Source organism: Megalops cyprinoides, chromosome 4 (genome assembly GCF_013368585.1).
Source record: "Megalops cyprinoides isolate fMegCyp1 chromosome 4, fMegCyp1.pri, whole genome shotgun sequence".
In the NCBI taxonomy this organism is placed as follows: Eukaryota; Metazoa; Chordata; class Actinopteri; order Elopiformes; family Megalopidae; genus Megalops; species Megalops cyprinoides.
The window spans coordinates 11,077,005-11,092,796 of NC_050586.1; the positions used below are offsets into that span (position 1 = coordinate 11,077,005).

At 48.1% G+C, this 15,792-nt stretch overlaps 1 protein-coding gene across 1 annotated transcript in view; it reads left to right on the top strand.

Annotated features, from left to right (window-relative positions):
- Positions 1-15,597, top strand: part of adgra2 (adhesion G protein-coupled receptor A2) — a 45,483-nt gene extending 29,886 nt beyond the window's left edge. Inside the window, exons 3-19 of the mRNA XM_036527122.1 lie at positions 1,271-1,342; positions 2,392-2,463; positions 2,563-2,634; positions 2,978-3,141; positions 5,070-5,283; positions 5,561-5,725; positions 5,818-6,016; positions 6,378-6,527; positions 6,913-7,074; positions 7,411-7,611; positions 7,818-8,007; positions 8,376-8,584; positions 8,724-8,851; positions 9,008-9,131; positions 9,244-9,392; positions 11,008-11,097; positions 11,330-15,597. Coding sequence (XP_036383015.1) covers positions 1,271-1,342; positions 2,392-2,463; positions 2,563-2,634; positions 2,978-3,141; positions 5,070-5,283; positions 5,561-5,725; positions 5,818-6,016; positions 6,378-6,527; positions 6,913-7,074; positions 7,411-7,611; positions 7,818-8,007; positions 8,376-8,584; positions 8,724-8,851; positions 9,008-9,131; positions 9,244-9,392; positions 11,008-11,097; positions 11,330-12,776 — 3,808 coding nt within the window. The 3' untranslated portion in view covers positions 12,777-15,597. The remainder of the gene's footprint in view (positions 1-1,270; positions 1,343-2,391; positions 2,464-2,562; positions 2,635-2,977; positions 3,142-5,069; positions 5,284-5,560; positions 5,726-5,817; positions 6,017-6,377; positions 6,528-6,912; positions 7,075-7,410; positions 7,612-7,817; positions 8,008-8,375; positions 8,585-8,723; positions 8,852-9,007; positions 9,132-9,243; positions 9,393-11,007; positions 11,098-11,329) is intronic.
- Positions 15,598-15,792: the final 195 nt, after the last annotated feature.

The following is a 15,792-nucleotide window of genomic DNA, read 5'->3' on the forward strand; positions in this document are numbered from 1 at the left end:
ACAGCCCTAAATGTGCCTCTTATCCACAGCTGCAGAGCAAGCCTGACCCTCAGAAACACAGACACGCAGTCTGTACACTGCACTCTGATATTAAAACTATTCTCGATCCTATTTCGCCTCAAAATCCTTTAAAAATAGCCCTCAGAAAATCATTTTTTGGCTCTGCAGGGCTGAGGACAGGAGTGTGATTAGAGCGGGGAGCTTTGGGGTTGGGAGTGCTCATTTTGATTGGCACAAAACGGTGTGGTTTTGGGAAGAAGGCTAAAGTCAGGCTTTTTTGCAGCAGCATTGCCGACCCAGCAATTCCCTAACATCCCCCGAGGCTGCATGTGACGAGAGATTGAAGTGGAGGCCCAAAAAAAGGCCTCCGTCTCCAACCGCCCCACCGTTGTCCGAGCGCTCCTGTAAGGAAATCCTCAGTGGCTTTCCCATTGGGAGCCGTTGGCTTCTCTCGGCAGGAGAACAGATCACTTTCCCTCTGCACGCCGGTCAGGTCCTGGTTATTTCCATTTGTCTGATGACCTCCCCCAACCTTGCAATTCCCACCTGGCCAATAAAGGCCTTCCTGGCATTCAGGAGGTTAACTTTCAGGCAGGTTCGGGGGGTGGGGGTGGGTTGGGGGGGGGGGGGGCGTCTGCAGCGATGCAGCTGAGTGGTTTAACATATGGGTGTGGGCAGGTCAGGGGAAGAGGGCGGGGTGCTGTGGGGGGGGGTGATATGAAATGAGATCTTCAAAGGCAGTTTGAGAAATTAATATTTATGTCTTGGCATTTGCTGGTGTAACTTTATCGTGGGAAGAGTCCCTTTAAAGCAGACCTCAAAAAAGAAGCTTTCCTTTTTGGCGGTTTTGAGTTCCCTTGCTGTTTCCTTGGCACGTGCATTCACATCGTTGCTAGGCCTGACCAGGTTGCCACAATGGTCACCTTTCCCAGTCTTGCAAATACCGAAATATTGAAATCCCACTGTGGGGACCGTGTCCAGACTATGTGAATCCACTCCCATTCATTTTCAGGAGTTATTTCCTCTTGTCATACAGAGATGATGCGATAGATACCGTCTGAAGGAATGTCAACCTCTATGCCTAGGCCAAAGGAAATGTCATAGAATAAGAATATGATAGAGGCCAAAATCTGATACACAATCTTGTACACCAATCAGATCTTTCAGTAATGTTAATGTGTTTTGGGTCAGTGTTTGAGGATAATGAGTAGGCATTATCGTTGCTTTCTTGACTTATGGGGCAACTGAATTTGTCTCCTGCTGTCTCCAGGGACCTCAGGAGCAACCTGATCAGCACCATCGCACCTGGAGCCTTTCAAAGCCTGACAGAGCTTCGAAAACTGTGAGTGTTATTTTTTTTAGCTGTTGTAAAGCAACAATGGCAGGTATTCAACTTCCTAGAAGCAATGCACAATAGTAGGATAAATATAGAAATAATAGTGTGCTTAAAATGTCTTTTAGAAACATGCCGGAAGGGAAAGAAGGGGATATAAAAAAAGAATAGAAAATTAGTCATTAAATATAGTGGCCCTTTGTCCTAAAGCTTTGTGTGCGTCTGGCATCTTTTGGCCCAAGGAAGGACACAGATCAGTGGGTCAGCCATGCGTCTGTGCTGGTGTACACAGAGCCAGGCTGCTCCCAGCAGGGCCAGAACTGTCAAAGATTGAGCTCTGTCCTCCCGCCGAGAAAACCTCAAAGCCTCGCAACAGGGCCAGACAGAGGATTTGACGCGACAGGGCAGCAGTCGCAAACCGCGAGCTGCTTGGCCATTGTGTCCCGGACGACAGGGTTCGGTCATGTCGCGGTCGAGTGCGTTCCTCTCCGCACTGCGCCCCGCTCGGGTGTCTGCGTCTCCCAGCACGCCCAGGCTTCTCCAAACAAACACAGTGGGGATGAGCGTGCTCTCCAAGTGGCCCTCCTTCAACAACACTTTGTTCTGCTCTGTTATTGGGACGGTGGGTGGAGAAGGCACTGCTCAGAGCGACGTTCTGGATGTGAGATCACGCGCGGGTGAAATGCTTGTCCTTTGTCCTCCTGTGGCCGGTACTTCATTAATGGGGGACGAAAGACTTCTCATTCAGCCGGTATCAAGAGTTCAAGATGACGTAAAAGGAGTATTCTGTTTATTTACGTTCTTGGAGCAGGTGGTTCCTTCCATTGTTGTCTGGACTGTCATGAGGTCACAAACGTGAGACACTTGTAATATCGCAGAATTGTGTGCAAATAACAGCGTGGTCCGGCCTATAGGAGAGTTTATTTGTCTAATAAATGCACTGGACATGAAGGGCAAAAATAGGAGGCAAACAAGTAATGTTTTAATAAACAGGAAGATTATTATGTAGGTTTGTCTGAAGGAAGGTTGTTCACCAGGGTCAATGTCCTCTCTCACAGAGACCTCTCCAACAACCGGATTGGCTGTCTGACTGCTGACATGTTCCAGGGGCTCACCAACCTCACCAAGCTGTAAGACCTCACTTCACACATGCTGTCACGTATGCGAGGTCACGAATCTGCCCTGAGGTGTGAAATACTGAGTGTTATCCCTGTCTGTTTGTCCCACAGAAACCTCTCAGGCAACATCTTCTCCTCCCTGGAGCCCGGGCTGTTCCAGGAGCTTCCCTCCCTGAAGCTGGTGTGAGTACCGGAGACCGCTGTTGCGTCACAGACATTTCACACCAGGCAACAGCAAGCAGGCGTATGATTAAAGTACTGTATACTTATTAGAGACCTGGGTGGTGTTTAACATATGGTTTTCTCCACCTAAATTCTCCACAAAAATTCAAACCTTCCAACAACTGTTGGAAAATTGGCAGGGTCTCTTTGTCTCTATGACACCCTAATCCTATAATGGACCCCAGTGTATATTTTAACTTCTTGACGATATGCGCCATTACAGTGAAGCATTCCACCCTCTCAGGGACCTCTCAGTTGATTAATACTCTTGTTCACCATTGCCCCCCCCCCCCCCCCCTTTCAGGAACTTCAACTCTGAGTACCTGTCATGTGACTGCGGCCTACGCTGGGTGCCTGGTTACTTCCGTTCCAGCTCCGCCCGGCTTGGGGACGAGACCCTCTGTGCCTATCCTAGAGCTCTGCATGGCAAACCCCTGCGAGGGCTGAGAGAGAGTCAGCTGACCTGTGGTGAGTGATAGTGAGGGAGGGGGGTGTGGCCTGACAGCAAGTTAGCTCTCATGAGTTGACTGACACCAAAGGGGGGTGTGGCCTGAGGTAGAATCCACTGGACTTTGAGTGAGTGGTGTTTGCATGTGCAAAGCTGTTAAAAAAAGCAGCCACACGCCTAAATCCTGTTTTGCTGTCAGAGAGGTCTTAACTGTACACCACATTATAATTCAGCATAACTTTGGTTTGTGTGAGGCAGTGTGACATTCCATCTGACTTGAACATTGTGGCCAATGTGCATCTCAAACAGGACAGTCTCATTAGTCCCACACTATTATAGACATCCTTGGTGTAACAACCCCAAACTATCTTAATAAATAAAGTGAATATGCATGATGTTTCATAACTCAAAAATAGCTGGCAAAACTAGGCACACTGTCTTGCTGAGCTGCACCTGTATCAAGGGGTAAATTACAGTTGTGTCCTTTGTCGTTTCACGTCATTTACCTGCTTTATGTAATGTAAAGGCAGTTTTAACTGTGCAAGGTCTAGCAGCTGCACAGTAGGCAGCGTTGAACTGATAGTACCTTGGGTGACAATGGATAAAACTTTCTCTGATAGACTAATATTGATTCCTACACTCAGCAGTGTTTGTTTTATTATGGAAGCTGTCATGATCATGTCTGTGGGTTTAAATGTAATTATGGATGTTAAATACCATTTGTATATCTGTTGCAAGGATGACAGCTAAAAAATGCTATAAAAATATATTCCTTCCTCTGATCCAAGAACCAGGACTGCAGAATGCTGTACATGTTATCTTAAAACAGGATGTGGTGTGGATGTGTTCTACACTTCCTCCGGAGGCGGTCTTTGAAATGGTTGTTGAAATCTGATTTATAGCTTTTCTTCTTCCTTTAGACTTAAAATGTTAGTTTCAGTTTCTGCTTCTTTTGACTGAAAAAATCATCAAGAATGATCAAAAGTTTGGACATACTATTTCCACTTTTTTGAATAGTAGTAAAGACATCAAAACTATAAATATATAATAATATAATATAAATAATATAACTATGAAATAACACAAATGAAAATGTTATATTTTATATTCTTTGCAGTAGCCAAAAAATATTTTTTAAAAAATTTGGAAAGAAATTCATACATAGGCATAATAGCAAACAGTAAGAAGACAAATTGTAGATTATAATAAATTCAAATCTAAAGACTGGAAAAGCCATGCAAAAGAATTTGCACTGTGACTACCCATTTCAAAGCTCAATCCCTGCAGATTTACCCAAAATTTTTATTCTAGGGGAAACCTAGAGATGTAAATCGACATTTATAGCGTGAGTGGAACTGTAGCCTGAGAGGCAGCCCAGGTTGCTATGATGAATGACACAGAGGAGGCGTGGCCTGAGAGACAGTCTGCTTGGCAGTGGTGAATGACATCAGGAAGGGGTGGCCTGGAAGCTGACCTGTGCTGAATGACTGAGGGAGGTTGCCTACACTATCTCTGCTCACTGTGTGTGCATTCACCCAGAGCTGTCAGCTCTCTCTCTCAGTCAGTGTCTCCCCCACATATTTCTCTCCTCTGTCCACTACCACAGTCTTAAACCAACAGATTATATTTATGACGGGGTGCGTTGCATAGCTTCCTTCTGACCGTTTTCCATTTCTCCGCTCTCACCAGTTCCACAGTAGTCCCTGTTGTGAATTGATACTGTCTGCAAACAATTTTGTAACCATGAAAAGAAAGCTGATTCAAGAGGACCCACTACAGAAACCAGTTTGATGAGGTTGAAGAATGACGGAGCAACTCAAAAATAAGCAATGTATCTTGTTTCACCATCTCCTCCCTGTCTCATTTAACGCATCTGTCTGTCTGTTTCTCTGTCTCTCTGGCGTTCTCTCTCTCTCTCTCTCTCTCTCTCTTTATCTGTCTCCATCAGATGGCCCGCTGGAGCTACACACCCTCTCCCTCCTGCCCTCTCTTCGTCAGGTGGTGTTCAAGGGGGACAGGCTTCCCTTCCACTGCACCGCCGCCCTGGTGGACAAACTCACCACACTGCACTGGCGACACAACGGCCAGCCCGTGACCTCAGACCCGGAGCAGGGCATCCACCTGGAGGACAGCGTTCTGCACGACTGCACCTTCATCACAAGGTCCTAAACGCTCTGCTGAAAAACAGCAGTATCTCTAACCACATTTCCTTTCCTCTGGTCAAAGCTGAAGCCTTTGTGTTTCACAGCTGTTACCCTCTAATCTCTCACCTTGATCTCACCCCAGTTCTTTTAAATCTCCATGTTCAAGGATTTCTACGCCTTGTTTGCTTTTCAGTTTTCGTTTGCTGTCACATAATGTGTAATGCACTTAACCTTGAACACCGTAGGTGGTGTGGCAGTGAGTGTTAATGGGTGATGTGATTTTTCCCCTCCACAGCGAGCTCATCCTCTCCAATGTGCACGTGGAGGCGAGTGGGGAGTGGGAGTGCGTCGTGTCCACAGGGAGGGGCAACACCTCCCGCAGCGTGGAGATCGTGGTTCTGGAGAACAGCGCCTCCTTCTGTCCGGAGGAGAGGGTCACGAACAACCGGGGGGAGTTTAGGTGCGGAGGAAAGAGCAGGTCGCCTTATGAATGAGTACACCTCTCTGGTTAAGCGCGTACAGATGTTTCACATTCCTCTCTAACCCTCCCAGATGGCCCAGGACCCTGGCTGGCATCACTTCGTACCAGTTCTGCCTGCAGCTGCGCTACCCCTCTCTCACCGTGAGCGGCGGCGTGGAGCAGAAGAAGGCCTCGCGATACTGCGACCGCTCGGGCCGCTGGGAGGAGGGCGACTACTCCCAGTGCCTCTACACCAATGACATCACCCGCGTCCTGCACACCTTCATCCTGGTCAGCCCTACGTCCCAAATCAATCACTGCTACATTTACCAATTAACCTGTGTGCAGTGCCTCAGTATTTTCAGTGTAAATTTGGTTAAGATTTACAATATAGTTGGATAATAATAATAATAATAATAATAATAATATGCTTTCTGTACTACATATAAAATAAGCTATTATTTCTGTTTGGCATTCTTTACTAACTAAAAAGTACATTGCAGCTCTTAATAACCATAAGGTCCGTAGGAAATAAGCAACGTAAAATTGAACTGCATCGTTCCTGTTCAGCTGTATAAATTGATAAAGTTGCAAACTATGTGTTGCTCTGGATGAGAGCGTCTGCTAAATGACAATACTGTGATGTTTACAGATGCCCATTAATGCCTCCAACGCGGTGACCCTGGCGCACCAGGTGCGCACCTACACCCTGGAGGCAGCCGGCTTCACCGACATTGTGGATGTCCTCTACGTGGCCCAGATGATGTCAAAGTTCATGGAGTACGTCAGTCAGCTACGAGAAGTTAGTAGACATTCTTTGTATTAATATGTATGCTAGCATGTACTGTGTATCTGTCTGTCAGCTGTGGAGGTCGGGGTTGTCTGTTTGTGTTTGTGTTCCCATATATGTCTGTACATTATGTGCTTCCCATGTGGCTGGCAGTGTAGCATAGGGGTAAGGAGCAGGGATCATAACCAAGAAGTTGCTGTTTAAATTCCCTGCTGGGGCACTGCTGTTGTACCCTTGGGCAAGGTACCTAAACCAGAATTGTCTCAGTAAATATCCAGCTGTATAAATGGATAACAGGTAAAAAAAAAACCTATGTAAGTCCCTCTGGATAGGTATCTGTGAAATGACAATGATGTATTTGTGTGTGTGACTATGTGTGTGCGTGTGTGTTTGCCAGCTGTCTGAGGTGCTGGTGGAGATGGGCAGCAATCTGATGCAGGTGGACGATCAGATCCTGTCGCGGGCCCAGCGGGAGGAGAGGGCGTGCAGCTCCATCGTCCACTCGCTGGAGACCCTCGCGTGGCCTCAGCTCCACAGCAATGCCCAGGACCTCTCCATGGTAGGTCTCCCCCTCGCAGTGGCGCTCGGGCCGAGCACAATGACTCCATTGATCGGCGGCCATGTGCGAGAGAAAGCGGAGGGCCCTGTGATCCGTGACCCCCACGTTACAAAGTGCAACCGTTCGCAGCCAGAGGCTAGGCTTCATCCGGGCAAAAGATACATGGGAGCTGTCACCAAACGGACAGGACTATGAAATGTGAATCTGAGCATATGTTTCCTTTTTATTCTTTTTGTTTTTGCCTTACAATGCCATGTTAATGGGGTTCCTTGTGGGGAGATTGTGGTGGGGAGGGGACGAAAGTCACCCTCTAACGCTGTCACTCTGCTCCCGTAGATGTCCCGCAACATCGTGATGGAGGCTCACCTGATCCGGCCCGCCCACTTCACCGGGATGAGCTGCACCGCCTACCAGTGGCGCAAGGGGCTGGGTGCCAGCACGGGCCAGGAAGGGGCGGAGCTGGCCCACGAACAGAAGCTGCAATTCCGCTGCACCACCGGGACCCACAACACTTCCCTAAACTCCTTCCCCCTCAAGGTAAGCAGAGTCCCCACCCATAGCCACCTGCAGATTGGCCCAGGGCTTTGTCTGTCCCTCTGCTGGTTACCGTTGTTTCACATTCTTACCAACCACAGTCTCTGAATGAAGGAGGGGAAAAGAGTGAGTGTATGGGAATGTCTATGGTGTGCACTTTACCAATGGCACTTGGTAAAGGCTGAAGTTCGTCTCTTTATTGGCTCCAGAACGCTGTAGCTCTGGCCTCAGTGTCCCTCCCCGCCTCGCTGTTCCCTCCCGACGCCCCCCTGGACTGCAAGCTTCAGTTTGTGGCGTTCCGCCTCGGCCGCTTCTTCCCCTACGCCGGCAACTACAGCAGCACCGCCGACCACGCCCGCCGCCGCAGCGTCAACACACCTGTGATCTACGTGGGCCTGGGTACGTGAGCCCCCAACAGCTTAGCCCCCAGCTCCTGGACGCCTGCGCACATTAAAAACTTTGAGGAATTTATCAGTCGCTGTAATTGGATGCGAGTCGGCTTTGTGCTTATGAGTGAAAAATATGAAAGGACTGCTGGCACATCACACCGGTGCCTGTCCTAGAAAATAAGAAAAACATAGCTGTGGATTACATAGATGAACCTGTATTATCAAGTTTAAACCACATTCACACGCTCACCGCAGTTGGAACAATTTAATGGAAGATTTCAGTGATTCCTGTGCAGAGCACCAAAAATAAGACACAGCTTTGCCCCAAAGGCACCAGTGCAGCGCACACTGACCGGGCTCCCCTTATCTCTCTGTCAGACGGCTGTGGCATGTGGAACCGCTCGGACCCCGTCACCGTGTCCCTGCGCCACTCGTCCCCTGGCAGCGACCCGGTCGCGGCCCACTGGAGCCTGCAGGCCCTGGAGCAGCAGGGAGGTTGGAGCCAGGAGGGCTGCCAGCTCGTCCAGAGCGACGCCGCCATCTCCACCCTGCGCTGCTCGGTGCTCAGCAACTACGCCGTGCTGCAGGTAGGGGGCGCCCTTCGCCCATCCGCTTCGAGCTGCTCTGCGGTGAGCTGCAGGCTGTGTTTATTAGTAATGAAAACAGTGCGGTTCAGAATGGACGGGGCCGGATGAGTCAGTGTGTGTCCTCTCTCTCTCTCTCCAGGAGCTGCCGGCTTTCCCCAGCCCGCCGCCCGTCCCTGTGGAGGTGCTGCATCCCGTGGTCTACACCTGCACGGCCGTGCTGCTGCTTTGTCTCTTCACCATCATCATCACACACATCCTGCACCACAGGTGAGCGGTGTCTGCTGAGGTGCAAGTGTGCGTGAGAGCGGTGTGTATGTGTATGTGTGTGTGTGTGTGTGTGTGTGTTTGTATGCATCTGACTGACTTAGACCTTAGTCTTATGCCTTTTTGCTCCTCCCACCTTGCCACCCTCCCCTCCTGCAGTTCCATCCGCGTCTCCAGAAAGAGCTGGCACACGATACTCAACACCTGCTTCCACATCGCCATGACCACGGCCGTCTTCGCGGGGGGCATCACCCTGACCGGCTACCCGGTGGTGTGCCAGGCGGTAAGCTGGGCTTTGGGTTGGTGCAGACAGGCCGCTGAGAGCCACTTCTCGCTGCGGGCCCCCTCCTTGGAGCACTGTGTGAGACCCTGTGTGTGTGTGTGTCTGCTTTCAGGTGGGCATAGCTCTGCACTACTCCTCCTTATCCACACTCCTCTGGATTGGGGTCAGCGCCAGGGTCATCTACAAAGAGGCTGTCTGGCGGTCGCCACAGCAACAGGACGGGGAGTCCCCTGTCCCGCCTACCCAGCGGCCCATGCTCAGGTCAGTGATGTCATCAGCTCGAGACGTCAGAGGAAGCAGCTTGCAGAGCAGAAAAGCAGCAAGCTGTAAGATGGGGCAAGATGGGGCGGAAGAGATGTGAAACAGGGAAAGAGGTTCAGCCAAGCAGGATGCATGTCTGTGTGTGTGTGTGTGTGTGTGTGTGTGTGTGTGTGTGTGTGTGTGTGCGTGTGTGGAAGGAAGGGAGGGGCCTGGTTCAAGCAGCCCAGTCCCATGAAAGGGAGACCATGGTCCAAAATGTGCGACAAGAAAGGCCACCATTGTGCCGGGGCACCAAAACTGCATCTGCGAGGAGGAGAGCGTGGAACAAGCTGCACGAAAACTGCCGAGACACAAAAGAGTAACAGTGGCAGATGTGTCGGGGCCAGGGAGGCCCGGGCGGAGGAGGAGAGGAATGTAAGACCAATGGATTAGCGAGGTGGAGATGAAGATCGTAAATCTGGGCCGGGCACCGTCGGGGGCTCGCCTCCGCCCCCGCCGCCCCTGTACCCCCCGGTCCCCCCTGTCTGTGATCCCACACTGTACGAGCGACCTCTCCCGCTTTCCCGAAAACCCCCTTTCACCCACGCTGCGGCGCGAGGTCAGCCCTCTCATGGCGCCTGCCCCAGGGATAAATCAAAGCCCCCCTGCTGATTGGAGGACAGCCTCGGGCCCCCTGTGACTCAGCAACAGCCCGGAGGGAGGGAACCCGAGGAGCAGCTTATTTTGGGTCACGCAGACACCTACAAAGCCTGAAATCACAACAGCTGTGGGGAACAGAGTGTCAGGGAACACAGGGCTGTTCTTCACTGAACTAGACGCTGTTACTTTCAAAGGAAATTGATGTGGGGGATAATATACGCTCTGTTACTAATTGAATAATGTCTGCACTTTGTTTGTAGACATTCTGGTGCTTTATGTGTGAAGCACACAAATGCCAAGTTCTCAAATACTGTATTTGCTGTTGTAGAAGACATGTTTTTTTCCCTTTCTATTGCCCCTAAAATTTCTCATCATATGCATCATATACACCACTAGTACAAGTAATAACTATGGCAAGTGGACTGCATAAACCCATATATTTAAGGTTACCCCACTCATGCTGCCAGAAAGAAGTAAAATGTTTAATTTTATAATTTGACAAAACTCTTTGAGGCATCTCACCTCATGTTTATTTTTCATGTTTATTTGAAAATTCCAATATGGACATATTTTCCAATATGGACATTTGGACATATGGACAACTTGCTACTATTTCTATATGTTTAATTAAATGATTTTTTATTTTTATTTCTTCTTGTCAATCTGTTTGAATTTTTTTTTCATTTTTATTTTAGTGGGGTCTGGTCATCTTTTTGGCAATTTCTGTTAGACCCTATAGAGCTTTCTACCAGAGTTCCGTTATTAAGGGGGCTGTACTTAATAAAATATTGGTGGACATGTAAAAGGGAAAATATATTTAATATTAGCTTTAATAATACCTTTAATATTTTTAAATGAATTCCAGATCTCTTAAGGTCCTATTAGTAGCAGTGGCTTTCTTGCCATTCGCCTTCAATTTCTTCATAACCACAAACTCATTCTCAAATCAATGTCTCTGTCCTTCTTGCTCGCTCAGGTTTTATTTAATAGCTGGTGGAGTTCCTCTCATCATTTGTGGGATAACTGCAGCTGTCAACATCAACAACTATGGGGACAGCAACCCTTAGTAAGTTTCACTCCTTTTTACTCAGAGATATACTGATACACTGACAAATCATTGACAGAGTTAGAGCTGACTGAAGCTTTACTGTGCACCATAGAGTATAAAGGTGCTTTGTTTCTGTCAAAAGACTATGAGTTTTAGATGGAGGTTTCCTTGTAATACTTGATATGGCTGAACAAATGGTCTTGTTGTTTGTGACCTTACTGACCTTTTTTATTCTTCTGACCTTTGACAGTTGCTGGTTGGCGCATCGGCCAAGTTTGGCCTTTTTTGTCCCAGCAGGCCTTGCTGTGTTAGTCACCTGGATCTACTTCCTGTGCACCGTGGCCCGCCTGAGGCGGCAGAGTTCAGAGAAGTCCAAAGAGCTCCCTGGTTCCTCTGTCCCCTCCCCGCTGCCAGAGAGCCAGCCAGCATTGGGCGGCAGCACCAGCGTGCTCTCCACAGACTCTGTGGTGGGGACCTTGCATGCTGGGATGGTCCTGGAGGACCAGTACTCCTTGAAGGTGCAGTTCCTGACCCTCCTGGCCACACACGTCCTCTTTGTGGCCCTGTGGAGCTGTGGGGCCCTGGCCATGTGGCAGACGGGCCAAGATAGTCTGCTTTTCAGCTGCCTGTACGGAGTAGCCGCCACAGTGCTCGGCATCTTCCTGCTGGTGCACCACTGCCTGTGCCGGCTGGATGTCCAGGCTGCCTGGCTTGGCTGCTGCCCAGCATACCGTCGCTCCCAGCCCATGCCGGCTTACGTGCACCCATGCACCACCACAGCGGGGGCACAGACCAACACCTCTGAACGCGGGTCCCAGCTTTTTGTGGGCTGCCTACCCCCAGGGGACCCCCACAATTCCTCATCCGCCAGGTCCTCTTCCACACCTAGCGGGATAAGCAGCGTGGGCCCCGGGCCCTGCAAACTCACCAATCTGCTGCAGGTGGCACAGGACAATGCCAACAACGCCGCCCGGGCTCCTGCCAGCACCAACACCAACACCAACACCAACACCAACACCAGCACCAGCACTGACAACAACACCAAACACACCAACAACAACCTGCTGCCCGCCGTTGGCTCAACAGCCCCCACACAGCCCCAGAGGAGGAAGGCTGGGGGAAGAACTAAGCAGGGGAGCAGCCAGTACCACCACCGTGGCGAGGGCAGGGGCCACTATCGCCTCAAAGCCTTGAGGGGCGCTGGGGGAGGGGGCAGCGTGGGAGCTTTGGGACCCCCAGGACTTGAACAGCTCAACCTGCCCCAGCCAGCCCACAGGCATGCCTCCAGTGAGAATGGCAGCCTCCACCACAGCCACTCAGAGAGCCAGACGAGCCCTGTAGCCAATGGGAGGCGGGTGGGCGAGGCCGCCGCCACCAGCCCTTCTGAGGGCAGCGATGGGGGCAGCAGCGGAAGCCGGAAGCCCTTCCGGCTGCTCCCCTCAGCGGCCAGCAGGGCGGCGATGCAGAGCGCTCAGAGGCGCAGCGCGAGCAGGGACAATCTCAAACTGGCGGCCGCTGCGGAGAGGGAAGCGAAGCGCAGCTCGTACCCGCTCAACAGCGCCCCCGCCATCCCGCCGGGGGCCGCCCCCAATGGCACCCTCAAGAGCTCCGTGCTAGAGCTGGACCTGAGCGGCACCGACCAATCACAGGGCTCGGTGGGCATGAAGAGCGGCATCTGGAGCGAGACGAGCGTGTGACCTGCACTTTCCTAAAAAGGGCGCGGGTAAGAGGCCATGCCAGGCCATCCTGTCCGCCTGTGTGTTCCCCACGTCATCATTCCTGCTCCTCTCGCTGTGGAAGACTCGAAGGTTCGAAGATTCAGCCCACTTAAAATGAGTCACTCGCCAAGTGCTGCTGTTGGATGTAGCAAAGAGATATTGTGCCTCTTCTGGTATGGAAGTGTGAAGAGGGTCACAAATCACAGAAAACACGGGGAGCTGATCTTTAACTTTTCCGTGGTGTTGGTTTCCCTTTAGCTTCCAGGATTCTTGAGACGTGTATTATGATGTACTTATGCAATTAGAATCAAGACCTGAAATTCCAACTCAGGCCACTTTTACACAAAAGGAAAATACCATTTTATGCTACATGTTTTCTTATGAAATATGCAAAAACTGAACCCAGCTTTTTCTTAATCTGTTTGTCTTGCATTTCTCATGATGTAGTACCGAAGTAGTCAATTATATTTTATGGGCATTTTTCAAGACATTATCTGAATTTTAAAGCCACAGGGAATATGAAAGCTCTCTGATTGTTTTTTCTGTATTCTATGCATTTAATTACAGCAGGGAAAAGTAGAACCAAATCGACCCATTTCCAAAACACACCCACGAGTTCCCTTTGTGAAGGTGTTACTTCTATGCCTTGTATTGTGTGCATATGCATGTGCGTGTGTGTGAGAGAGAGAAAGAAAAAGAGAGTGAGAGAGAGAGAGACTATGTTTGAGGTTTTACTTTGCTGACCATTGAAGTATTGAAGTATTGAAATTGTTTGAATTACAAACAGGCACTGAGAAATAACCCCTACACTCCTCGCAGACCAATAATTCTGTGTTTGTGCATACTAACGGCAGAAACAACAGACTAACATATTGTGACTGGATGTTCATTCTGACATGTTCTGTGGAATGGCCTGTTGGAGTTGTGACCCATTTAGTTTCAAGATGAAGGGCTCCAGTCTGAACCTTCCCATCACGTTCCTGAACTGCACCTTCTTGCTGAAGTCACTTTGCAGTGGAAATGATGATGCTATACTGCCCTCTTCCGGATTACTAATGCCATTGCATGCACTGATATAAAATGGACCTGGAATCAGAAATCAAAACACATAGCTGGTCCATGGATGGATTTGTAACATTCAGCAAGGCTTGTCTGCACTTATTTGAGGGTGTATAGGGAAAATGAACTGGGTTTAAATTCATTCAGTACAAATGAGGTGGACTGGAGCTATTCCAAATGAAAACTCCCATGGCCTAAAGCATCATTGTGTGTGCACTACCAATGAAGTTGTTATTTGAGTCCTGTCATAAGTGTGCACCAACCTTCAGGGTGACTGAAGTCCAGTGTCCTGTGACTCGACTTCCTTATATTCTTACCTGTCCAATTTACTGAAGAGCATTCAGTATAGGTGTTGAGATAACTTGTTTTTGTATTGGTAATGATAGAAAGTAACAGCACCTAGAAAGCACTTCATATTCATTGGATATCTGTGGAGAAAAAAAAACCACAGACGTCTGCTATCCCCAATCTGTGGATGTCAAAAGCACTTCACACTCCCAAAAAAAGTAAAGTCAACCATTCTTTTTCATGCGGTGTTGCTGTTTACATGAATATATGCAACTGTGTTCTCCTGTATTCCCATGGTGACACCTTTTGTATACATTGTAGAGCTTGCTGTAGATCACGAGAAAGCAGCTGCCCCATTTAAATTAGCACAGCATTATTGTTGTAAATTTGTTCAGGGAAATGATTGTGCCAAAGACATTTTCAGTGTTAATTTTTCAGTGTTATTTAGCTCCAGAGCTTCAGTTTTTTTTTTGAAAAGTGAATATTTTATAGACATTTCCAACAGATTTTTTCATGTCAGACTTGAAATCTCCCTTAAAATCTCAGATGGGTCTTTTGAGGAATGAGGGACTGAGGGGTTAAAACTTGTAATACCTACCAAGAACAATGCAAGTGCACTATTTTTTGGCTCAGACATAAAATCTGAAAATACCATAGTATTTTACTTCCCTCCTATAACACCACAGTTAAAAAGTAGATTATAATTTCTTTCAAAGTTATTCAAAGAGAGTAAACTCCTAGACATAGAAGTGAATGTATTGCTAAAAGGATAAAGGTGGACCAAACCTGCATATTATTTACCATGTCTATATGATGAAAGGGTCATGATTATTATATTCCCGGAGACTGAATTGTGTGGAATTTCTGCAGCGGAAGGCAACCGTGATGCTGCGAGACTGGCTGGGGTACCAAAAAGTTCAAAAAATAAATGTAGTAATACACATGAATTGCCTCTGGGTCACTGGAGCATCAGTCACCTCTTACTAGTCATTTTGCACCCAAAGCTTTTGATTTCACTACAGAATTTTAATGTTGACACTGAGGGAAAAAGTCAGTGCAACTGGCTTTTGGTTCATACAGATCACAATTAAAACTAAACTTTCATCGCAATATTCAATACAAACTTTTAATAACTCATATTTTCTAACAAGCACTCTTTTAATTACGTAGCTGTGGAGAAATGAGGGAGTAAAATTAAAATAAGAATTCAAAATATACAAAAAATTCTCCAAATGGAGGCAAAGGTGGACTTCCAGTACCATGAGGAAACAAACTTGTTTTTGTAATTCCATTGTAATACCAGTAATGAATTCACATAACCTCTTGATTTTTGCTTGTATTTGCTAAGCATATGACACAGTGGATCTTTACGAATACCAGTGTTCAGAAATAATTGCGTTATACCCAGTTCAATGACAACTCATCTCGAAATGAAAAAAGGGAGATTTCAAGATTTAAGTTCATATTTATATTTAACTGTCACAATGACATCAGTATGAAATGATGAAAATAATAAAATGTTTTTTTTTTTTCAATAATATATTTGTTTTAGGAATTCAGACTGTGCCTTATAAAATGTGTATTTTGATGCAAAATAAAGATTTTTTTAAACTATCCCCTAAGTGTACTTCTGCCAGTCCTGTGGATT